Source organism: Lytechinus variegatus, chromosome 13 (genome assembly GCF_018143015.1).
Source record: "Lytechinus variegatus isolate NC3 chromosome 13, Lvar_3.0, whole genome shotgun sequence".
NCBI classification, from domain to species: domain Eukaryota; kingdom Metazoa; phylum Echinodermata; class Echinoidea; order Temnopleuroida; family Toxopneustidae; genus Lytechinus; species Lytechinus variegatus.
This window is the reverse complement of record NC_054752.1, coordinates 17,119,226-17,144,960: the sequence shown is the minus strand read 5'-3', so window position 1 is coordinate 17,144,960 and position 25,735 is coordinate 17,119,226. Positions and strand designations below refer to the sequence as shown.

The 25,735-nt window shown below is 35.8% G+C and overlaps 2 protein-coding genes across 3 annotated transcripts; both read right to left on the bottom strand.

Moving 5' to 3' along the window:
- Nucleotides 1-2,825: 2,825 nt before the first annotated feature.
- On the bottom strand, nt 2,826-16,214 carry LOC121426270 (RISC-loading complex subunit tarbp2-like). Its single transcript, XM_041622506.1, has 6 exons — nt 16,122-16,214; nt 12,126-12,400; nt 9,070-9,221; nt 7,423-7,535; nt 6,554-6,662; nt 2,826-4,985 (listed from the first exon to the last, which is right to left on the bottom strand). Exons 2-6 carry the CDS (start codon nt 12,371-12,373, stop codon nt 4,708-4,710), a joined length of 900 nt encoding a protein of 299 aa, XP_041478440.1. The 5' UTR covers nt 12,374-12,400; nt 16,122-16,214; the 3' UTR covers nt 2,826-4,707.
- A 3,916-nt stretch (nt 16,215-20,130) lies between these two features.
- LOC121426726 (beta-2 adrenergic receptor-like) lies at nt 20,131-24,118 on the bottom strand. 2 transcript variants are annotated; one of them, XR_005971621.1, is made up of 3 exons: nt 23,963-24,118; nt 21,660-23,354; nt 20,131-20,355 (listed from the first exon to the last, which is right to left on the bottom strand). XR_005971621.1 is itself a non-coding variant. In XM_041623103.1 (2 exons), the coding sequence occupies exon 2, from the start codon at nt 23,160-23,162 to the stop codon at nt 21,957-21,959; it is 1,206 nt and encodes a 401-aa protein (XP_041479037.1). In that variant the 5' UTR covers nt 23,163-23,354; nt 23,963-24,118; the 3' UTR covers nt 21,275-21,956. The 2 variants fall into 2 exon arrangements, 1 of the variants encoding a protein (XP_041479037.1); XM_041623103.1 differs by lacking the exon at nt 20,131-20,355 and having other exon boundaries at nt 21,275-23,354.
- Nucleotides 24,119-25,735: the final 1,617 nt, after the last annotated feature.

Genomic DNA, 25,735 nt, shown 5'->3' with positions numbered 1-25,735 from the left:
AGATAGGGCAAAGATGGATGAGAAAGAAAGAAGGTGCAAAGAACAAAAGGTACATGGAGACACACACAAAAAGTTTGGGGCAGGCAGAGAAACAAAGTGAGAGGTAAAAATTGAGGGGAAACGGTGACAGAAAAGGCAAGAAAAGGTGGAGAATTGTAGTACGTTTTGAATGAAACAAAATAAATAACTACATCATCTCAAAATGCAGTTCATAAATACCTGCTAGTTCCAAAGCAGTGGTGGTTTTTCAAAATTTTATTCATTTTTTTATTCACTTCCTTTGCCATTCTACAAGTACACATCATTTGGAGTTAAAAAAAAAACAAATAAAGGGAAAAGAAGAAATGCAAATATCTTATTTCATAAAAGAACAGGGGGACAAAATGTAAAAATATGCCAAATATTCCATGACACAATAGGGGATAAATTTACACAAACAATGAAACTCCATTTTCAGTCACATTCTGAGAGCTTAATTTGTGAATGGCCATCAAAAAAAAAAAAGAATATGAATGAAGCCTTAAATTTAATAATTATACTGCAGGGGCCTGTTGCATAAAACTTTTAACCTGAAAAACTCTGGTATTTTTTTACCTGAGTTTTTGCCATAATAATGTCAACGGCAGAAATCAGACTAGTCTTAGTTTAAAGTTTTTACTGGAGTTTTCTCAGGTAAAAAGTTTTATGCAACAGGCTGCAGGTCACCAATGAGTAGTAAGGCTAGTGTTTCAAACTGCATCTAAAACAAATAAGTGTATGATAACTTGACTTTTAAATTGTTCAATGTATTTCGTTGTATTAAGAGAATTACAGCCCATGCCAAATGGGGCAATATCTGATTATTCAAAACAATTATTGTAAATGATACTTGTCCAGTAATTTTCAATCAGCTGACATGTTAGCAAAAATAAAAAAAAATATATGATATTACTACTAGTATATCATATCGAGAGCATTACAACACAGTATGGTAGAACACAACAAATTATTTCACTTTTTTAATATATTTTTGTTAATATTGGATTGTAAAAAAATAAGTAAAATAGTATACATCCTGTAAAAACAAGGAAAAATTGAATTATTTCTAGCATGATCAATTATAGTGAAAAAAGTGTCCAAATTACATGTCAATTTTGAATGAGGTATGAATATGTTTTCAGTCTTTAACAACCTTGTTAAAGTAATATTGTATTCATTGTGTACAATTAGAATGAACTTTATAGAGCAACACAGAGAAAAAACTTGTTTAATTATAAAGGCTTCATGATTTTCATATTTCAAGGGTGCTAGTCATTTGCAATGCTCAGTAAAGTGGTTTAAACAGGACACAATATTCTGTTTAAAGCATTCTGAGCAGAATTTTAACATTTACATGTACAGGTAAAAAAAAAGATGAATACGAGAGTTAAAGTCTTTGGAACTCCCTCTCCATACACCACACAAATACTGACAAGAAACATGTACTGAAATTTCTAAACCAAATACATGCTACTGGGCGGAGACTGTTTCTGCATACAAACGTCTATGAAATTGTACAAAAAACAAACAAAATGGTTAGGTATGCTCTGCTTACTCCAAATTCTCCAAATAAGCTCCAAGTACTGCAAATATACATAAACAATGATGATAATGATGTGTTGCTTTCTTCACTCTCAAGTGTGTGTCCCTTTAAATTTCATTATTCTGATTCACTTGTAAGTATATGACAAGAGGTATTTCTGCTCCTAGAACAAACAAATGATAGACACTGATCTTTTTGTACTGAATATACAATTATTTACATGTCAAATACAAGCAACAGATGCATTGTGGGATTTCAAAAATTCTATGTCCATGACTCTGTTACATAGAGGGGTGCAATCAGGAAGTGTGATGTGTACTTTGTTCAAAACTCTGAACTAGGGACCAGCCTTACAAAGAGTTACAATCGATCCAATCAATCGTAAATATGGAAAGCCAGCACCGTCAACTTATAAAATATTTTCTAGAAATTATGTATACTCATACAATCGCTGATTTCTTGACAATCCAGTATGCTTCTCTCTGTTTTCACAGGACATTGAGCAAATTTTTGGAAGAATAAAAATGACATTTATGGAGTTCCACATACTTGAGACTGATCGAATCAATCATAACTCTTTGTAATAAGTGGCCCAGGAAACCACCAGAGTAGTTCTTTCATATTAAAAATTCATCACAAACCATTACGTTAAAGGGCATCAAAAAACTCTTTGTCCCCCCCCAAAAAAAAAACAGTAAACATACCCATCATCGTGTAAAACAGTTGCTTACAAAATATAATAGAGAACAAATTAACAGAGTTAAATGGTCTGGTTATGGAAACGCAGAATGGGTGTTGATTACCAGAAGGCATTAACGCAAAACATTCATTTTGAGTGATCAAGTTGTTTTGCTTTGCCAGTGATTGGAAGCTGAAATAACACATGGCTTCATGATCTTCAGTATTTGCACAAGTTGCTTAAAAATTTGATTTAAAAATATATCAAAACTTTGTTAAAAAGTGAGTTATATCCTCCAGTTAGTATACCCTCATACAATCAAATGTAAAAAAATAAAATAAAAAACAGAAAAGGAGAAAAATCTTCAAGATCACAAATCAATATTTTGTACTTTGATAAAAAGAAAGGGTACATTAAAAAAAGCAAGAATAGCCAATAAAAAACAGTCTAAAACATTATGATGTTGATTTTTTTTCTATTACATACCTCTTTGAATTTATGATCATTTTCTCTAGAGGTCTAAACAGCAAATATACCCCACCACGTAAGAAAATGTACATTACAAAGCACCCTTTTTTCAATAGAAATACTAATTAATCAGAAAAAAATTATTCCGTCATGAATTTTTGATTTGTCAGTGGAATTCATTTCCTCTCAATGAAGCAATATACATTTATATCAATTTCAATTTCTACAACATTATCAAACCAACATTCAAGGCCCCCAACCGTAAAAAACAAACCAAAATAGATTCAGGCAGACCACCTTTGGGACCTTCTGCCTGGCTAAAAAAGAAAAGACACCAGCTAACATTTTACATCATAATTTCCCGCATTTGACATCCTTATTTCTATACACAAAATGTACAAATAACAATATCTCTAAACAATTCTCCTGCCAGACCAAACTTCTCCAAGGATTTCAAAAAGATGCGTTCACACAACATTTGCTCCTACGACAATTGCTCTCGGCTTAATATAATCTAAGATGTAGGGTAAGGATCGCAATAGGGCTTTATGTAAGGTTCAGGAGAGGGTATAGTATTAAACCCAGGGTTGAAGTTGGTCATTCAATTATTGCGTGAATTCAGAGCGGAGCAATTGTCGCTGGACCAAATGTCATGGAACCGTGCAAAGCCTGCCTCATACTAAGCAATCTGCAGCACAAAGAGTTACAACCAAACTCAACTTGATTTCAGCCGATCAGAAGTGGGTATATTGAATTTGCGATTGATTTTTCATGCTACATTCAAATTCTGCAAATTTGCCTCAACAACATACTGTTGGACAAATCAAAATAGATTTATCCTAACTACAAATATTCATATCAATCATGAACAGATTCTTAACTCTGGTTTGATTCAAACTCTGTTCATAGTTGTGGTTTGAGTACTTTTTTTTGGACATGTTAGGCTTCACATAATCTTTGCACAGACTTAGACCTTGGCCTAAGTTTAACTGTACTTTAGAATACGGGCCACGAAGGTCAACAAAATATGTTTGCTGATGTTCTAAATAGTAATACAAAGAGAATAATAAATAAAACTAGGCATCATGTCATCATAATCATTCTTGAATGAAACAAGTCCTTACTAGTCCGAACCGAAGTGAAGTCTGTGGTGCAGTCATGGAATCGTCTAAGATTTGAAACTAATTTTGCTTTTCATCCTGGATCATGAGCATAATCTTGATAAAAAAATCATATGCAGTGATACAACTCAATCAGGACGTAGCCTACCCACTCGCTGTTGCATATTGTAACTTGGTAGTACTTCCCTCAAAGCAGATTGCATAGTTTGAGGCAGGCTTTGGAAAGCACATATCTGGTGGTCTATCAACAAAAAAAAAATTAAGAATACCATTTGGTAGACCCATTACAGTAAGAGAGAGAGAGAGAGATACTAATGCCATTTCATGGAACTCTAATAACTTACACTGTGGGTTACTGAACACTGCAAAATTTCCCATCACATTAAATTGAAATTCAATTGTTTGAAATATACACTTTTAGGGAAATCCCTAGTCTAATATATAATTAAAATAACAATATATCACTGAAATTGTCAATTACTTGTCAAAATACCAACATTTTCAAAAGCAGAATTAGCATTAATAGCTAATTTTTGTATTTGTAACCTATGTAAAGTTCCATGAAGTGACCTATGCAATGTAGACTCTTTAAATACACTATAGGTGGAACCAATTGGGTTAGGGAACAAAATAAATTGTTGCCTGACTGACTTTGAGGGCCTTAGGATGCATACATGTACGTCAATTCCCAGTTCAGACAGGAGGATTCTAACTTACTCATGCAAAGTACGTTTAGCATTTTGCATAGTGCGCAACGGAGATAATGCTCTCATGCCAGTTGTGCTGGAATCGAAAATCGCCGCACATGCGCATCCTTCCACCCTGACATTCGCCGGGCAACAAAATATCGATATAGCCTCTATCAGCGGGGTTCGGCTTTAATGCGCATCTGTCCATTTGATTCGGCACTCGCCTTGGCCGGCGCAGGCACTTTCGTCGCCATGACCTTCAAGTACTGCAGTGCATTGTGGGATGCCGTTTCCATGGCGTCGTTGCGGGAGAGGCCGTTGGCGAAGCAGACGGTGACGGGTGCGGTGTGGAGCCTGACGAAGCACTGGTAGTGGCCGGCCTTGGTCTGCTCCTCGATGGGGGACGTGCTCCACTTTGAAAGATTGCTCCTGGCCCAGGTCTTGGAGCATGCTAGAGTAGGAGGGATCTAAAGAGGGGTGGAAACATGGAGGTGTTTAATTTGAAAATGTTAACTCTTGTATATTTTGACGTTATAAAAGGAAGTACATTATGTCCAAATCTGACATTCAAAGCTTCCTTTGCCACTTACAATACAACGATTGAATGACCAAGAAAACAAACTGGGCGAGTAAAGAATCAATACAATTGAATAGGTACTATTCCTCATTTCCTATTATTCCTGACATGTAGCGATGTATAAATCAAACTTGAATTTTGATGTACATTTCACAAATTTCTTTCTTATTCCAAGCTGAATTCAGTAACAAAAAAAAATGATTCTGTTCTTAGATATGGCTGATTACCTCTTTTAACTCTTCATGCGTTATGTTCGCATTATTGCACATCTGTAGGTGTGTTTCGTTCGCATTTTTGCACAACCACACATTTCCCATAGACGTCCCCTGTCCCATTGTTTTTCGAACAATAATGCCCCAGAGCATGCCTAGCTACAATGTATAGCCTGGCGTTTGTGTATACTGTACATGTGTACCGATCGAACATGCGACATTAGTTTAGCGTTCGACGGATTATCGCAATTTACAAATTACAGAATCGTTGAGTTTTCCTTTAAAATTAGTACTTACATCGCGTTTATTCCCCCCCCCAAAAAAAAAAAAATCAATACATCCTGATCACAGCCAGGAAGTTCATTGAAAAGGGAGAGGAGAAAATCAATAAAAACCCTCCTCACAAACAATACCATGGCCAGGTTTATTGTTAGGAGTCTGTGACTCATGGCACGAATGTGCATGAGACCCTTTCAATGGAGTACTGTACCTTGACCAGGCAAAAATTTACTCTCCTTTAATTTCCACTATATATGGGCTATTTTTATCAGATTATCATGATTTTGGTATCAACACAAAGCTTATGTAATGAACAGTCCAAGTGGATAAATAAAAATCATGCCACTAACACAAGAACCAAAGTAAAAGGGGGGCTAAATTTTGTTGGAAGTATTAGGAGAAAGCATTTAGAAAATGTTATTTACTATACATTTTTCCATAATTTATCCAATAAATTCATATACGATAAGAAAGCCCAGGAAACACTCTACAAGTTTGCTACACAACATTTTCTTTCAAAATGATAAGATAAACAGTTATGGCACTCTAATTAACAGAGTGTATTATACTGCGTAGAGGGGATCACTGCTAAAATAATGCAACACACAGGGGGTTTACAGGTGAACGCATGAAGAGTTAACAGGAAATTAAAATTTTGCAATTTCCTTCAATTCATCAAATAGGGGAGAATACACATTAAGTAAAATGGATAGCAATTTATGTAATTCAGTGTATTAGTGATGAGCTTGATTTGCCGAATGGTGACACAACATTTGCTCCTGCGACAATTGCTCCAGGCTTAGTTTCATCGAAGATATAGAGTTAGGGTTGCAATATGGGCTTATGTTTTAGGGTAGGGTATAGTGTTAAGCCCAGGGTGGAATTTGTTCATTCGATTAGTGTGTGGAAATTAGAGGAGACCAACAGTCACAGCAGCAAACGTCATGGAACCATGCTGAATACTTGCCTGGGAAATTGAGAGCGTTCATTTTGAGGCTACGGATGAAGTTGCCTTCAGCTTGAGGTAGATTCTTGATGGCTAGTCGATGAGGCCCAGGCATCTTCGGGTGCTTTTGCTTAAAAATAGAAAAGAAAAAGATAAAAACACAGTTATTATCATGACAACATCCTGCTTAGGAATCAAGCTTTGATTGGTTTGTTTGTTTTGCGGAATGTTAACTAGCTCAACAAAGGCAATTTTGATCACCATGTATCACATATCACGTAGGAGATTTCATTTCGCTTGTGGGATTTTGTTTTTCGCTTTCCATATTTTTGCTCCCTTTTCATAAATTAGTGCAGGAAAAACTCTCTGTATTTTGATAAATTCGCTAAACTCCGAGGTGTTGTACAACACAAATAGCGAATATTCTTATTCGTGCAAAGGCGCGAGAATTCGCATTCGGTGAAAGAAAGAAACGCTCTATTCAACTCGGATAACGCCTCGTTGAATAGAGCATCTTTCTTTCACCACATGCAAAATCTTGCACCATCGCACTCATGCCTATTCGCTATTTGTATATTATAGTCTAAATAATGGTTGAACCAAAAAGAATAAGACCAAATTGACATAAAATCAAGTGGATACCGGTTGCAATGTCAGGCAAGGCACAATTGCCTTGTTTTGACATCACCGTGCATATCACATACATTTTGCTCAAATTTCTTAAAAGAAAATGTTCCTTTGTTATTTGCTTCATTCTACATAGTGAAAAACTAAGTATTCTGCTTCCAGATAGAACTTAATACACTGAAGTAGCTTCTTTTAATAAGTCTTGAGAGATATTGTTATCACTTCAACCATTTTAATGAAAAAAAGAGAAAATTCTGCAATACCTTAGGCTTTCTGTTGATGAGGCCAGGGTTGATGTCGGCGGGCAGCTTGTGAAGAACTTCAAGCATGGTGGTAGCAGCCGCTCGTTTTGCAAGGCGTTTACTCTGGTCAACACCTGTATGGAAAAAGATGGAGATTTGTGTAAGAACTGTGGCAAATTTTCATCAAAGAAGAATGTAGAGACAGACCCCGAGGAAGAACAATCAATGTGATATATTTCAAGAGGTAAAAACATTAGTCTTGAACTAGTCTTGGCCCGATTGGTTTATTTTCATTTTGTCCAATGCCAACTTGTCTATCATTTGGTCTACCATCAGTGTGTCCAATATCCAAATGGTCTAACTGCCATTTCGTCCACTCACCACTTTGTCTTATAACCAGTTGGTCCAATAGCCATTTAGTCCATATACCATTTGGTCAAAAATGGGCAAAATGAATATTATAATGAATAGATAAATAAAATGAATAAATAACTAAATAAATGAATAAATATGTAAAAATATTAGACAACTGGTTATGAGATGAAATGGTCATAGATGAACTGGTGATTAGACAAAGTAATTATTGGATGAAATGGCTGTTAGATGAAATGTTGATCGACGAAATGGCATTAGCAGAGCTGCCAACCTGAAAAGGAACATTTCAGTGTTTTAGAAGCTGAAAATCAGTATTTTGGTGAGGAAATCAGTATTTTAAAAAAACCATATGACCACACATACAACTGAAACTTTAGAAATCAGTATTTGACATGAAACTCAGTGTTTTCTCACTTTTCAGTACTAAATACTGAAAATCAGTACTACTTGGCAGCTCTGCATTAGACTTTAATAATGAAGGTAGACCACGTGGTGAGTAGACGAATTGGCAATTAACCGCTCGATTCACCACACAGTGTTACACTCTGAGCAATTACCAGATTGCCTCCTAGTCTCAACTTTACAAGACTCAGGGTATTTTCCATCCTTAGGCAAGCCTCCTACTCTTCTCCACTTACTTCTTCCACTTTTTACAGACAAACATGTATTAACCGGAGAATAGCCGTATCAAAGGAATGTCATATGCAAGAAATATATTTACTACACCGTGGTCAAGAATAGGACGATGTCTTTAATAAAAATAATAATAACAGCATATTTAACCAGGGTAGCCACTTCAGTTCTGAAAAATGTTCTCCCTGCGGGCTCTGCTATTATTATTACCGTGGCTTTAGCACGGCTACCTTGATCGGGCGCTCGAGTATTCGAGGAATTTCTTCCTACCGGTACCCATTCACCTCACCTGGGACGAGTGCAGCACAATGTGGATAAATTTTCTTGCCGAAGGAAATTACACCATGGCTGGTATTCGAACCCACGACCCTCTGTTTCAAAGTCCGGAGACTAATCAACTGGGCCACAACGTCTTCGTCTCTAACAGTTGGATTTTTGGGTATCACACACAAGCCAGCCAGTCAGCCAGCATTTTTTAATTTACATGTACATGCGACATTTGAAGCATGAACAATACCAGGAAGTTTGAGGTTTCTGGACATTACTAAAATCTAAATTGTCTTTTCAGTTCAATTTACGGCCAGTGTGACAGTGACTACTGTAAAATAATGCTGGCTGGGTCTGTACACGTGCAGAATGGAAAGAGTCATCATCACAAACCTTGCTCCTTGTACTTGTCGACAGAAACAGCAATGACAAAGCGTCTGTTGTGTGGTGGTCCGCTCTCCTCCAAGGCCTCATATTCTGGCTTCCTCCATCCCAGAAGTGTCACCAACTCCTGCAGCTCACCCACAGGGTTGTCTTTCAAAGACCTGGGGGTTACATACAGATATAGGATAGATATTTATGATTAAAAGATACGCAAGATAAAATTTATATGCAAGATGAAATTAAAATTTTATCTGAGAGATAAAATGTCATCTCAGAATACCAATTTCATTTTAAGAGATAAAATAAAATATTTTAAAGATAAAATGACCTCAGAATACAGCCCAGGACCTTTAAAGAAAGCTAAAATACATTAATATCTTGTATGTGCTTAATGATAAAAAGCATGTAACGGCCTGAAATAGCAAGATGTCATTGTCTGCAATTGGGTAAAAACCTGAGGTAAAGACATGCATCTCTCAATTAATTTGGCTGAATGTATGTACATGTAACTGTCAATGCAATGTGCTTTTAGTAAGTTTGGATAAATCATCAAACCCATTAATATCTAGGATGACGAAGAGCAATAATTTTGGAAAGTGTAGGAGTTTGCTCCTGCGGCTCTGGTTAGTTCAAGTGTTTATACCTGGCTGCCATTATCTCTTTGCCCAACACATACATATACATACTCCTGTGTGCAACATCAGTCTTACAACGCAAAAACTCCGGTGCTGATTTAACACCAGCCGGGAAATCTATATCTGTCCACACCAGAGAAATATTGAAATAACACCAATTTGAATCAAACCGATGCTGTTTTGATACTAATTGGTGTTGCATAAACACATCTGGTGTTAGACCAAAACCAAACTGGTGTTGTTTAACACTTCTCTGGTGTGGAGATATATAGATTCCGGGCTGGTGTTGAATCAACACCGGAGTTTTTGCAGTGTAGTACGTCACCTTGGGAGGGGTTTTGCACATATACTCTCCTTATTCAACTTGAAATAAGTTTTGATTTTTGTTGTAATTAAAAAGTGTATATATAAAAAAATATTGTGAAATAGTATTATTTTTATGTATGATGTCCTATATTCAACTATATAATCTGCATCCACGTTCTTGTATAAAGTGTATGCTTCTAATATCTATTTTCAAGATAGTTTATTCTTAAGATGTTATTTTAATAGCTTTCATATCGTTATACCAATGTCAAGTCTTTAAGGTGAATACATGTACTGACTGCACAGAAACGTTGTTAGCGCTAACAAAGGCTATTACAACCTGTTATGTGGCAGCGATTCCTTATGTTACAGCAATGCATTGCGGTACACATTGAAATAAATGTTTTGATTTCACAATCTGAAAGATGTGACTGGGCTTACTGTTAGGCTACCGATGGGCACTTTCACACGTGAATCTTGAATTATTATTGTAATGATGATTGCAATTCATCTTTAGAATTATCGGACCTTTTACATGTTAAATTCATAATGTAATTTGAGTGAAACTTAATTGGAATTCACCTCAAGAGTAGAATTTAAATTTGTGATTGTGATTAGCATTTGTGGTTTCACACGTGCTAAAAAATTTGACTGTAGCCTTATTTTTCACTGGAATCAGATATTTTTTTTTACCATGTGAAAGGGCGGTGTGTTTCTTTGCGGCTGGCACTTGCAATTTAGGATTGAATGATGGTTTCAATAAGAGAAGGCAGACAATAGACTTCCTGGTTTTCTCCCTCCGCTGGTTTTCAGAGCCCTATGAAGGCAATAGCATCCAAACTAAACACCTATTCATCTATTCATATTAACTTGCCGCCCTTTCAAACGGTAAAACAAAATCCTAATTTGAATGACTCCAGTGACAAATAAGGCTGATGAGGAATATTCAGCATGTGTGAAACCAAACTAGAACATGATTAGAATCAAGAACACTATTCACAGTCATGATAACAATAGAAATCATCAGTACAATGATGATCCAAGATTCACATGTGAAAAGGCCCTTTATAGTGTTTCTGAATAGACCTCCCTTCTATTCAGAGTACTCTGTGTACTTCTGAATAGACTTCCTGTCTATTCATAACTTTGATGCCTCTTTTGCTGTATGAAAGTATCACCTTGCATCATTCTTTTTTTACAAGCTAAGCTGAACAAGTTATAAGAGTTGAATGAAATGAATAGAAGTTATTGATTTTTTCCAAAATAAATGGCAACTAGATGAGTCATGAACATGATGTATGCCTGTAACAAGTGTACAAAGTTACATTACATGTATGTCTTGAACTTGTAGAAAGCTATTGTAAAATTTTTTCAAAAATTTAAATCCACAAGAACTTGTAGACCTACATTAAAAATAAGAAGTAGGAGCCATCCTAGTTCAACAGAATATTTCCAAAGGCAATTAAAATTACATTTATTTCTTGAATTACTTCTATTTAAACAGCCTCTGTGAAAGCTGCGTAAGGATACAATGTGATGCGCTTGACGCTAGTGCATATAATTAAACATCACCCTGATAAGCTGGTCTTAATAACGCAGAAAAGTTAAGTAAATATTGAAGGGTTGATGAATATCCATAATAGAATAAGAAAAATCATGAATTCTTAAAGTTTTTTTATTATTTATGTCACAGATGAGCAGTTCCTCCTTATGTCATGTGATAAATTCCTGAAAATGCCAATTCCTAAAAAAAAGAAGAAAAAAAAAGATGATTTTATTTGTGCGCGGGATATATCATCTAAGACATCTTTCCATACCCCATTCAAGAAAAAAAATAATTTTACGCATCATTATTGACATTCCATTAAAAAAATGAAATTTTATGGAACTCAACATTGTGTGATCAATGTTGGTAGCTGCTTGCATGTGATGCCCACAATTGTGAAGTGAAAGATCAATCATGTCTCTCCTTCTATATGACGGATTGTCATCAAACGTTCACCATTATCAAAATCAAAATCATCAGGGGGAACTTTCTCTTTAATTGATGATTCTTAAAATGTAGAAGGGTGCGCATTCCTTGAACCAGCCCCCCCCCCCCCCCCCCGGTCCATGCCTTCCTACCTTCCTTCATCTTCCACAGCAGGGACTTCAACATCAAGCTGCTGAAGAACGTCCTCCGCTGCCGACTGCTTGGCAACCTTCTTGCTCGACCCCTGCCCGTTACCAACGACATCCCCCGCAGTGCAGCGAATAGTGAATTTTGGCTGATGGGACGCCCCCTCCTGGCCGATGGTGTCGTAAACCGGTGTCACTCCCTTCTTGGCGCAGAGTTCTTGCAGGATACTCACTGGGGTTTTGCAATTAGCCATTGTGATCAGTCTGGATCATGCAATCACCTGAAATAAAATGAGATACATTACACAAACTTTTACAATACACATGTGATCAGAACAAATAATGGGCTACCATACTGACAATATTGGTGGAATCGCAATGAAAAAAGAGCACTTTAAATGGATAGAAAAAAGGGGGAAAAGGTATAATTTCACTACAAGAAACAGATCAATCACAATATAGAGGTTGGTATAGACTACAGACATTCAACACTGTGCAATTGATTTTCTTCAATATTAGGGTCTACACAGATCTACCGTAAGTAACGGTCTATTAACTGCACCTTTTCCTCAGCAGGATAGAAGCAAAAGTTGGGGGGCGGTTCATAGTCCGTTAACTTAAACCTTTTATTTGTTGATCTAACTTTTTATCTCTAAATTAACTCTTCTAGTAGTCATGCTAATTGTTTGGTTTAATCACCAATCAATAAACTAATTTAAAATAATTGAATGTAAACAATGTCTGGAAAACCATTTCCCACTGATAAATCGTATCAAATACATAAAAATGCATTTTGACCAATGTTTATCGAAATCTAACTTTCATTGCGAATTGCTAAACCAAGAACTTTCAGGAACCGTGCGAAAAATTTGGCAATGCTTATAAATAAATGCCATATTGGCTTTTGTCATGGAAAGCAGTATACAGTCATCATGGTCATATGGGCCATTCTGGGTAAGACTTGCACAAAGGGGTCGAAAATAAAAAGTACTCGCTAGGCCTGATTTTTCATGTGTTTTAGATGGGCTAACACATCTGGAAAACTGGTTCAGATAAGGAAAAGATAAGCTGGCATGTCAATTTCACAATATCACCTGATTTCTATAAATGTTGAGACGTTACTCTTCCCGAGTAAGTCGATCTTAGAAGAAACTCGGAGGTGATTGAAGCACTAGTTTGCGCTACCAAGCTAAGAAAGAAGCTTGTTAAAATGATTTCACATCATTCTTGTCATTAAGGCCATTAATCTGATTTCCGTTGTGCAAAATTGTTACCTTCATAGCTATTATCGTCACCATCATCATCTCATCGAACTTCTAAAAGTTTTTTGTTGTGGGGGGGGGGGGGCGTGGACGGAGTTATTTTAACATTTTAAAGGGTGGTTAAAACGTCCAATAAAATGTTTTTTTTTAAATATCTAAAACCTACCACATTTTGACATCCATAAAATGTTTACACAAAATGTCCCAAAAAACAACTTGGATAGTTTTAGAACATAAATAAAAAAACCATTTTGGGTCATGCGTCTTGAGCTCACCCCCCAAAAAAGGGTGGTGCTGTTACACACTTTGGCTTCGTTCTATAGGAATTAATAAGGCAATAGCCTGGAAAGTTTCATTGCTGTAGACTTTATAGAACTCGAGTTATAGCTCTCAAAAGTCAGGACACCAGAGGTGATGAGGGGTGGTGCCGAAAGTGGCGCCCCCGGAAGCGGCGCCGCCTGTACAAAGTCAATGGAAAACGCAATTTTTGGTGGAATTTTGGGGAAATCATCAATATTATATTGTCAAAACTTGGCCTAAACCTACAAACTTGGTATCAAATTAAAGCTAACGTACATGTACTCTACTTTACTGTCTAATGATTGAAAAGTAGGTTTGGCCATGTCATAGACCTGTGTGATAAGGTTGAAACATAAAAATCTGATAAATTTGCAATGTCTTAATTTTGACATTTCTTCCAGATTGACACATATTTGAATGACAGAATATTGTTAGCACTAAACTTGCATCAATAAAAAAAAAACACTTCCTACAATTCTGAGGGGATGAAAATACTGCTCAGTATTAAGGCAAATCATCCAAATTATTAACTGACAAAGGTCAATGACCTTCAAACATCCAGAAAATGTGTTACGAATTTTAGAAGGTTTAGCATTATTTTCTTAAAAGCACCAAGTTTGTACATCTTCACTGATGTCTCATTACACACATTCATTAATGCATATTTCACTATTAAAATACACACACTGACATTAAACAATAAGTGTCTGTGTGAAATGGTCAAATGGACATAACCTACCTAAAATGCTATCATACCAAAGGACTGCATACTATATTTTGGCTTTGAACTCATCAAAACCCGCCATGGCTTTAAACTATCAAACACAGACTATGTGGATATAATGTGTGCAATTGCACTTTAGAACTTCTTTCATGAAGCTGCAGTAGTCATAAATTTATGTATGTTGGTACATACAGCATCTGCAAACTTGTTTCAGTCTTTACTCCTGAACCCATGGATATTGTCTCTTGCATGTCATCATCACTTGGCAGATCATTGTAATAAGAGCCTCGGTAAGCAAATTATGTAACTTACATATCAATTGTTACTTTTCCTTTGAATTGTTTATGTACCTACATGTACCATCAATTCCTTTTAAAAGGTTAATAACTTGATTCTGATGTACAAGGCAAAGAAAACCCAACAAATGTTGGTATTGCAAGCATTATAACACCTGATATATAGAACACGATTCCTGAAACGCATGATTTTTTGGCTAAAGTCGGGGTCAATTTTCAGATCATTAATTGAACATGAACCCTACACAATTATATATTGTTAGAAAGGTCTGAATGTGTTGTCATAATATAGCATTATTTTTGTCATAGGGGAATACACAAAATTTTATGACAAAAACCATGAGATTAATAAAAATATAAGAATTTCCCTATTCAAGTCCATTTAAAACTGTTGCCTTACACCTAATGCTATTTTTGAGTGCAGATTTGGATTCCTTGCGCAATTTCCTTTCAGAAAATGTATACTTTTGCTATCATAGGGTGTATACTTTGTCAGATAAATGTTTTTAAAGTTGAAAGTGCGTCGTGAAAGCAAAAATCACCATGTAACGCAAAAGGGGGTGACCTCATGACGCATGACCGTTAGTTGGGAAGTCATCAGTTTGAGCCCCTTGTCATATCTGGATCCGCCGCATGGGACATTCAGGAACAAAGTAACGAAACCATATGAAATACGTTTTCAGGTAGTGAACCATTAAAATGTGTTTATTCAATACATTTGTTCCAGAATCCAGCATTTGATTAAACTCAGTTTAAATTAAACTATTAAAGCAACATTATAATTTTATTGTAAAATAGAATTCTGTCACATTCACAATAATTCAAACATTGGCCACACAAAAAACACCTTTTTTTCAATTTGCAGAATTTATGTACTGGGTATATTGAGGGGAATGAGGACAAAATAAATATTTCTTAACGGAAATGTAGGCCCTAAATGCTAATGAACGTTCATAACAAAATTTGAAATTAAACAAATGATTATGATAGCATTATCATGATTATACTTATAGCAGAACAGAACTTCAGAACATGAAGACAATAGTAATAGTAATACTTAATGAAACATCTTTGTATTATACAAGTAACTAATACATTGTGCAGTGTAAGACAGAGTACTACACCTCGCTTACATGCAGTGGTTTAACTTAATTTTATCTTTTTCAGGATAACTGATCCACCAACACCAACAGTAACGTAACTTACCAGCTTACACATTTTGCTACATGTGGGACCCAACGAAAGTGAGGCGAGGTAACGTGGATAGACCACACGGCAATTTAAATCGAAATCAATAATAGAAGCTGTATTATCAATCTACAATGCACGAAATAATAAATTTAGAATATGAAAATTTTAATGCTTCAAATTCAGAACATCACGTTATGGTACTAACGTCTGAGATAGCAAATAATTTTACCTGAATTTAGGAAGGCATGCACAAAGAAAAGAATGAAGTTAGCAGTCAATAAATGGAGCCGCCGATCGATGAATTACCTGTATACTGTAGCCTCGAAGATGAGAATCACCATAGAGATATGGAATCAACATACTGCTTTTAAAAAATATCGACTTGTATGAAAAATTGTTAGAAATTATGGTCAGATTATCTACGTCCTGGCAATCAATAAAGAAGAAGAAAGTGAGAATATATGAAGAGTTCACTTGCAAAAGGGGTTAGGTCCATTTTTCATCAAATTTTATTTTTTTGTCTCAATGTACAGATTTTTAGCAGCTCTATAAAATGATACCAAAAGTAAGATTCCCATTAAAAAGTGATCTAAAATGGCAAATAAAAATCACCTTTTTTCCAAAAGGGGTTAGGTCCACTTCAGTTTGGTTGCAAAGGGGTTAGGTCCACACAGATTTTTTTTAAAAGAATATTTTAAAAAAGTATGAAGACAGATTTATTTATTTATTCCCATTTTTATGTTCTCATGGTAGGGTATCATGAAAATTCGGTTTCGCATATTAATATTGCAATATGGGAGAATTAAAAAAATGATTTTCTTGGAGTGGACCTAACCCTTTTGCAAACAAACTCTTCTGAAGAGCTCATTTTGTCAAAGGGGGTTAGGTACATTGTTCATAAATTTTATTGTTTTCTTCTCAAAACCTGTAAATTTTTAGTCGCTCTGCTCTGATGAAAACAAAGAAAATTTGAAATTCACATTAAAACGTGAAAAAAAGTGGCAAAGAAAAATCACCTTTTTAATCAAAACAGATTGGATTCGTTTCAGTTTGCTTGTAAAAGGGATTAGGCCCACAATGATAATTTTAAAAGAACAAGATAGAAAAAAAAATGAAGACAGGTAAATTTCTTTTATACCCAATTTTATGTTCACATGATAGGGTAGTACATCAGGACAATTTAGTTTCTCTTAAAAATATTGCAATAAGTGAGAGTAAAAAACATGTTTTTTCTCGCAAAGCGGACCTAACCCCTTTTGCAACTAAACTCTTCATATTGACAAACATAATGTATAAATTAGTGAAAGATACCCCATCATCAATAATGGAGACGGTAAGTATCCTTATAATTTTTTCACTTCAATCACAGAATCAGCAGAGACAATTTTCACGGCGCAAGAGCGTCACGTGGGAAGTGACCCTGTCCATAGGCTGATTTTATTTAAGGCATTCCTAAGAAAAGGCACGCGTTCTGTCCCCATTCCCCTTATTATAAAATAATAGGCATTTATATAGCGCAATCTATCTAGAAATATTCTATTCCGAGGCGCGTTTTTTATTATTATTATTACCCCGGCTTTAGCTCGAGCTGCCTCTCAGCGCTCATGCATTCAAGGAATTAATCCTACCGGGTACCCATTCACCTCACCTGGGTCGAGTGCAGCACAGTGTGGATGAATTTCTTGCTGAAGGAAATTACGCCGTGGCTGGGATTCGAACCCACGACCCTCTGTTTCAAAGTCAGAAGACTTATCCACTGGGCCACAACGCTTTTTTAAAACCACTAGCGTACCTACGGGGGGGGTACGATTGAAGAGCTCTTAGATTGAAGACCCCTTTTTTTTTTTTGCTTGTCAATTTTTTTCGGGTACGATTTTTTTTTTGCCCCCCCCCCTGTGGAAAATCCCAGGTACGCCACTGTATAAAACCGTACATGGATCCATCTGTTTTCAATCAAAAATGAAATAAAGTTTTGTTTACTAGCTTGTTCTGACAATGGGCGATTAAACGACCGCGGAGTGGATGGGCATGTGAGCGAAATTTTAAAAGTATTATCCATTATAATATATACATGACTATATGTACTCCTTTGGGGGAGCCGGGGAGGGGGTAAGTTACTAAAGAGGATTTCAATTATTAATTATTCTATTCAGAAATACAAGGTGTCCTCCACTGACTTGACTTAGAAAAAAAAATCAGTTTATGACATTCAAATAATAGGCGTCATCAAGTCAAACGAGATATAAATGGCATTTTTATTACATGAATTAGAATTTTCGACATTAATATAGCAGAAATTTTGATGAAAACCATCTGAAAAAATAAAAAAAAAACATTATTTCATTCAGTTTATACATACAAGTTGGCTAATATGAGTATTATCTATATGCATTAACTCATAGCGATGTCAACATGGTCAAGCAAGCTATAATATTAATTTTTACATACAATCTTTAACATTTTCTCGATTAGCATGTTTTTAATCACGAAAGTGTATTTTATGAGCATAGAGAAAACAATGCGTTTAAAAACAAAATTAAGATGATTATAGTTATTTAACATGGATGTCATATAAAAAATGAATCTTAACACCCCTTCCCTAAATCAAACATAAACAACGAATGTAATGACTATGCGAAACCACTGTTATAGAGTCTTAAAATACTAAAAAATCATAGAAGTTCTTGGCCAAGGGAAATGGATTGCTAGGTAAGATAAGTGTCATAAATTATTATTATTATTTTTTTATGCTGCATGAGTGTGTTACTATGTTTGTGGTTTTGATAATTGTTGATATATATGTTACCCGGTGGCCCCTTTTATAAGCCTTGCTTCTCCGGGGTCACCTTACCATCATTGTAATTTCCCTTCATTGTTGTCAATTTGTTTGTATTGCTTTTATATTTGATGGTTAAACAATAAATTGAATTGAATCTTATTTTGCACCTTATTCACCGTCAAAATATAGCGTTCATCTTCTTACAAAAGGAGAACCGAGTGAATATAAATAGCAATTGATGAAAATGAAAGCAGGGCCAACTCCACAAGAACCATGGAAATACTTACATGTCAATCTTTATATCATCATACATGTCATAGAGGTCAAGTTCGCCCCAAGAATAGCTGACTTGAATGAAAATATTAATAAAATTCTGAAGCCAAAGGAAAGTTTTGACATTTTAAAGTTTCGCTGCATTGCCCCCAAAAGGTGATATACGAATAGGCAAACAAGGAGATGAGAGAGCAGAATGATGTCGAACACTCACTATTTATTTTGCATGTTATGCAACATGAGACGTCAATTATAAGTAAATTATTTTTTTTCTAAGAAACTAAAATATCATTTGATTCATTATGAAAGATGTAAAAGTATTGTAATTTTGTTATGATTTGATAGAGATCCAGTCTTCTATATCATAAAACAAACTTAATAAATCTATATTTCATACAATGAAATTCAAAATAATAGTGAGCGTGTGACATTCTCGGCTCTCTCATTTGTGTACAAATCAGGGTCCAGTCTTCTAACATTACCAATTCTATATAACAAAATGAATCAATCTATAATTCATATGTAATGCAGTTCAAGATAACAGTGAGCATGGTGAGTGTGTGACATTATCGGCTCCCTCATTTGCAAACCAGGATTACCAAATCAAGATAAAAAATAAATAAATCCATTTTTCTTTCATATATATCGGAATTCAAAATAATAGTGTGTGACATAATCGACTCCCTCATTTGCATACAAGCCAGGATGTGCATTGTTGAAATGATTTAAACAGCGCTGTTTACTATATGGGAATCGCACAGTAGTTGTTAAAAAAATCAAACAAGCGTTTTAAAATCTTAAACAACGTTTGAATTCAAATATTATTTTGATTGTCAATACTTTCAGAATGGCTCAATAAGATTTTAAATATTGTTTAAACTGTTTAAACAACTAATGTGCGATTCACATTATCAGCGTTTAAAAGCGTTTGTTTAAAATATTTCTAAGAGTGGTATACGAAAAAAGCACGAAAAGGGACAGAGGTCAAGAACCATGCACCTGGGCATGTACATGTCTTACAAAGATTTACGATTGATACGATCAACCTCAAGTATATGGACTTCCATCAATGACATGATTTTTATTCTGTAGGAAATTTGCACAATGTTCATTTGAAAACAGTGAATGTACGTATGAAAAAAACATCAAATCGAGAAAATATTTTGAACGAACATGTATGTTAGATGTTGACGTTGCTGGCTTCCAATAGTTGTGAGCGATTGGATCAATTGTAACTCTTTGTAAGACGGGGCCCAGTTAATAACCAAGGGCCATAAGGAATTAACAAGCAAAATACAAAATGGTAGGCGGGGTGGAGGTGGGGTGTCTAGTTCCACTCAGCTATCTCTGGAGCCACCCTGGCCTTCGTGCATGGCGACAATCCTCAAACAAAAGTCTTTCGAACGTAGGCCTAAGCAGGAAAAAGCGTAACGACAGAATCACATTTTACTTTTTTTCAAGAGATAAATAGGCCTAAGATTGGCACTATTAACCTATTGATATAGTTAAGTACAGCACTTCTCAAACGGTGGGCCGCGAAGCTCTCCCAAGTGGGCCGCGAAAAGCTGCAGAGGAAGAAAATAAAAATGGAGGGGGGGGGGGGCTATAGTATGTTTCACAGTCCTGGACCTGTCCAACAGCCCGAATGTGTTATGTTTGATTGGTCTACGTGGGTCAAACAAAGCTAAAGCATGCTTTATGCATATTGCAATAGGCATACACATTATGATGGTTTCGATCTAACTTTGATGTGAACCTCATCATGTATGCATATTGTGTAGAATTTAGTTAATTGTTGCCCATTTACCAGACCTATGCGAATGCAGTTATTTCTTGAACTGTTCGTTTCGAACGTGCTTTAGGGCTTTGTGTTCAAAATTCACGAAAACGTATTTTCATCAAAATAGACCTTTTTAAAACGATTTGAAAATTGCTAGGGAAGAAACAAATTGAAAAATCTCTGAATGTAACTGTAAGAAAATATGACCCTGAATACATTAAATTTGGATTCATCATGCCTGGCAGTGATGCAAAGCCATATTAAAGCAATGTGTGTCGAATGTTGAAGGTATTGAGCATTCTTGTTATTAAGTTGTTATGTTGTAATGGTTGTATATGTTTAGAGGGGCTCAAAGGCCGGGCTACTGAAATTCATACGCACTTATATGCTCATTATAATCATTGTCTATCTTTGAGTCGAGACAAGTAGTCATATCGCTTTCTTAAAATTTTGGTTGGTGGGCCTCGAAAAAAATCAGAGAGTCAAAGTGGTCCTCGAGTAAAAAAAGGTTGAGAAGCGCTGGTTTAGTAGACCAACCCAAAAGTAAATATACAGCAGTATTATGTAACTGCTTGATGTGCCAGGCTTAAAAACCTATAACAATTTTGTACATTTTTGCCAAATAAATAGATCTTCGACATGGATTAAAAAAGCTCCTTTTCCACAGTAAAAAATATAGCATGTTGTTTAAGCCTGTCACTCTAGCAAAAAGCTAATTGTTCAGTTTTTTTTGTAATTATTCAAACTTTTTAAAACAACTTGTTAAGAATTCAAACAGTTGTTTAAAAAGTTTAAACAATATAGTGGTTAGAGTGACGTGCTTAAAATTTTAGGCAACGTTTTTGCAGTGCCCACTGTCATTATAACAGTTTTTTGTTCTAGTTCACTAGAATCTCTCCCATAAACATTGACATACTTAAACAAAACATATTTACCTGAGAAAAGTCATATTCTCCAATCCCGTCAACCCTCAGAGGCCCGTTTGAAATAAAAGACTTGTTACGATTTGCGGTATACAACTTTGGCATTCTATTACCTATCATGATGATAAGAGGGTTGCAACAAATTAAAAATTAAGTTTTCCCTGGTAGTAACCATAACGGCAAGGTTGCAATAATTGAAGAATAAAAATGAAACGGGCCAATTGTCATGCTGCTTTAAAGTATAGTAGTCGGCACTCCAGTCGACACACTTGTTGAAATCGACAAATATGGTCAAGAAATGTTTTATTTTTAAACGTTATCGCTGTCTTTCCTTTTATTTTCAGTCATGTCAGGAGAGAATATAGTAGCAGGCATGGCAGGGGGAATGTTGTCCTTTCCCTTGCCATGCTTACCACTGCAGCATGCCAACATTGAAGCAATGGCAGTTCTAAACTTCGGATATCGTGTGGTATAGATTATAGGATTAGCACAAGAATTAACGAAAGCTAGTAGCACGGTGTACGAATATGCCTGGCTTTCGAGATGAGAATGGTCAATTATTCCTAAATTGAAAAGCAACACGAATATCTGTTCAGGAGCCCAGCAAACAAGAAATGTCATAAAGATTATCAAAAGCGATTTCATGTTTCTTTTCTTTGCCACGACCAACTTCTTAGATAGCCCAAAAGTTTCTGATTGGCTGGTCTTTTTCTCGAAACGCAGAAGTTCGCGGTTGAGTGTGCGCGAGGCAAGGACGTGCGTGATCACCATAATGGTAGACGGTGTTATGAATTCGATCATGAAAACGGTCACGCCATAAAACATCTTTCCCGCCAAGTCCCGACGGTGGTATCTAAAGACGCAATGGTGCGATACTTTATCGACATACTCCACAAAAAGTGGGTTGACATTGAGGAGAAAAGCCAGGATCCATACGGTCACTATCAACCCTCTTATTCGTTTGTTCGTCACCGATCGTCTGTGAAAGAAAGGGTGTGATATCGCCAAGTATCTTTCGATCGAAATCGCAGTCAACGTGAGTATCGAGGCGACGACAGATGTCCACATGAAGATGTGAGATGTGACAACCTTGCAGTAGAATTCGCCAAGAATCGTGTTAGGTACGGAGCTGGCGTAAGGGTGAGGTACAATCAGAATGGATGTCAAGAGGTCGGCAACTGCCAGAGCACGCACCAAGGCATCCGTTGTTGACTTCATTTTCGCTTTCCATCTGCTCGTCACTAATAAGACACATGTGTTTCCTACGACTCCCAGGATGGCAGCAATCACCTGGAAGAAGATAAAAGCTGAAATTGCAGGAGGGTCAAATACCCACCCGACACTGTCTCGGTGATTATCATCGTTGCTTGTTACTTCTCCAGTCGAAGTCCTGAAGGTCTTTGTCGGCAAATAAGTAACGTTAGCAGACCAGTCGGTGTAAACGTCGGTGAAAGTTTGCTCGGTACCGATGTTGGTGACTATGTCTGTGACGATATCCATTAGATTCGTTACCATGCATAGGCCTACTATGACAAACTCACTTGACTGTGTCAGGTAAGAGAGATAGTACTGCTTGTCTTCAAATGGCGAACGTACCAAACGTTTTAAGATGGTGATCGCTTCCCGGATCGCTTCTAAAGTTTGGTCTGGTCTGGGTGATCAGGACGATGTGTAATTTTAGCCATATCCTGATATTTTGAAGACCGTCTGTATTGAGAGAGGGAGAAAAGTCAGTTGAGGAGTATAATTAACATCATAGGCCTATCCACGCAGAGTAACCAAATACAGTTACCAAAATTGACAATCCTCTGCCGGGTGTTTGAGAGGTCAATTTTTGTAGCTTCCCTTAAAAAGACAAAATCAAAACGACTCAGTGATAGTGGCATTTAGTGGGTAACTTTCAAAATCCCATTGGTATAGGAGAAAAATCATAATCAATTTCCATCCCTAAATAAAATCAACTTAAGAATCAAATATTTAATTGTCGTGATAGGAAACACGCCCTATAATTATGTCTAATGTGAAGGTCACCCGAGTAGCGAATTGGATTAAAGATAGAACAATGATAAGATTATGATTTCTTGAAATCATAATTTCGCATTTTGTCAAGTCTTTTTTATGTATAATTTGTCAATCACAACAAACTCCATGGTCAGAAGTCTGTATTTCATTTGGATAGATCAATAAAACACTTAAGAAAAAAAGGCCCGATTGGCTGGGGAGGGTGTCCTACTGGATTTTCTGCCTGGGGTACTTAAGGTTTACTGCTTGACCGGGGAAATGCAACTGAAAGCCGATGGCACTCGAAAACTTACCTTTTAGCGACTAATCCGTATGTTCACAGTAATCATGAATGATTTTCAGTTCACTGTCACTATCGAATGCCACCGATGTCTTCACAAGCTAATCTAATACCGGTTCCATGACCCCACATCAAATGTAGTATTGGCGGATCCTCCACCTTGTCACCATTAAGGAAAAGATCGTTGCATGGAGCTAATAATTATATAATACAGAGAAATTCGAATCTTAAATGTTATACAAGTTCTAAATCCAGCCGACTATTAAATTAACTGACATGTCTGGGTGACCTTTTTTCCTACTGTTCTTGTGAAGCAGCAGGAACAAAGAAACCGAACGAGAATAGGACAATGATGAAGATCCAGAAAAAGGGATATGTGGGCTGGGTTATTATTGACCATTCTTTACTTATCTTTATGTGTTTACGGCGCCACTTAACGATGCGTGCATTCTGTTCAATCCTTTTTAAAAGAAAACTATGTGATACAAAGCAAATGCCTAATCTCCCTGTAATTCCAGCCCAGCTAACAGGTCTTTTGATGTGGTAGTGTCGCGAGTTCTTTTCTCCGTCGTGTAATAAGTAGGCCGATTCCTTAATGCGTGACCATGGGGGAGATCATTAAAGCTGAGCCTGATCAATTTGCAATGGAAGGAGTTGATGACACATTTTGAAAGTCGAAGGCCTACAAAATTAACCTAAGCGAGTGTTACGTCCTTGTATATGTTTAAATGTGAAGGCACCACCGTAGGTATCAAATGAGAGTGGATGGTTGCATGGTTACCCGCCCCGACTGCAAGTAAAATCCATTATCCTATAACGGACGGATAGAAATAGATTTCTTTACTTGTAAGTAAATATTTGACATTTGCTGTCAAAACATCCTTGACAAACTTAATCTGCTCATATTAGTATTGTTCAATTTAATTTACTCCATTTTTTAGGGAAACTCTCACTCACAAGCATTCCAGTGTTTTCCATATCCTTTCTAGAATTGTTTTATTTCCATGTTGAAATATATGACTATATATATATATATATATATATATATATATATATATATATATATAATACATATATATAAAATATATATAAATATATATATATAAAATATATATATATATATATATATATATAAATATATATATATATATATAATAATTATATATAATATATATATATATCATATAATATATATATATATATTATATATATATATATAATATATATATGCCTCCTTAAAAAGGACTGGTCAAATTAACCAATTTGTTGGTGAATGTGTGTCGGATCGACCAAATGGTCAAAATAAACAAATTTACTGGAAAACATCTTTCAGAACTTTGGTTAAACGATTTGGTTAGGCAGAAAACAAAGTCTTATTCACCAATAGGTAAGCTACTTTAACCAATACTTTTTGGAAGTGCATTGTATGATTTTTTTCTATCGAAAAGACAGAAATGATAGAAATAGAATGAATAAATGAATTAAGTCTCGAAGCTTCACCGCGATGTCTCTATCAGTTGCCGGGATTTTTTTTTTTCGTTCTGAGACATCCCCGGAAAATTGATAAACATGTGATTTTCCATTGAAAACAGAATCTTTATATTGAAATTGTAGGAAAACTCAGATCTTATTTGTGAGATAACTGAATATTTTGGTTTCTACATCTGAAAACTAGGAAGGAAGTAGGGTCAAATGAAGGGTGCAGCTGACAAAGTAATGTCTTCAAAACATTTTTTTTCCTCACTTAGGAAATTTCATTAAAAAATTCCCCTTCGACCACAAGTTG

Bases quoted from the DNA above. Each gene is read 5' to 3' on its own strand.
- LOC121426270 (XM_041622506.1), bottom strand. From the start codon at position 12,373: ATGGCTAATTGCAAAACCCCAGTGAGTATCCTGCAAGAACTCTGCGCC. The intron at 7,536-9,069 runs GTTTGTGATGAT...TTTTCCATACAG, and splicing joins CGACAAGTACAAGGAGCAAG to GTGTTGACCAGAGTAAACGC. The intron at 6,663-7,422 runs GTATTGCAGAAT...TCTATTTTTAAG, and splicing joins TCATCAACAGAAAGCCTAAG to CAAAAGCACCCGAAGATGCC.
- LOC121426726 (XM_041623103.1), bottom strand. From the start codon at position 23,162: ATGGTAACGAATCTAATGGATATCGTCACAGACATAGTCACCAACATC.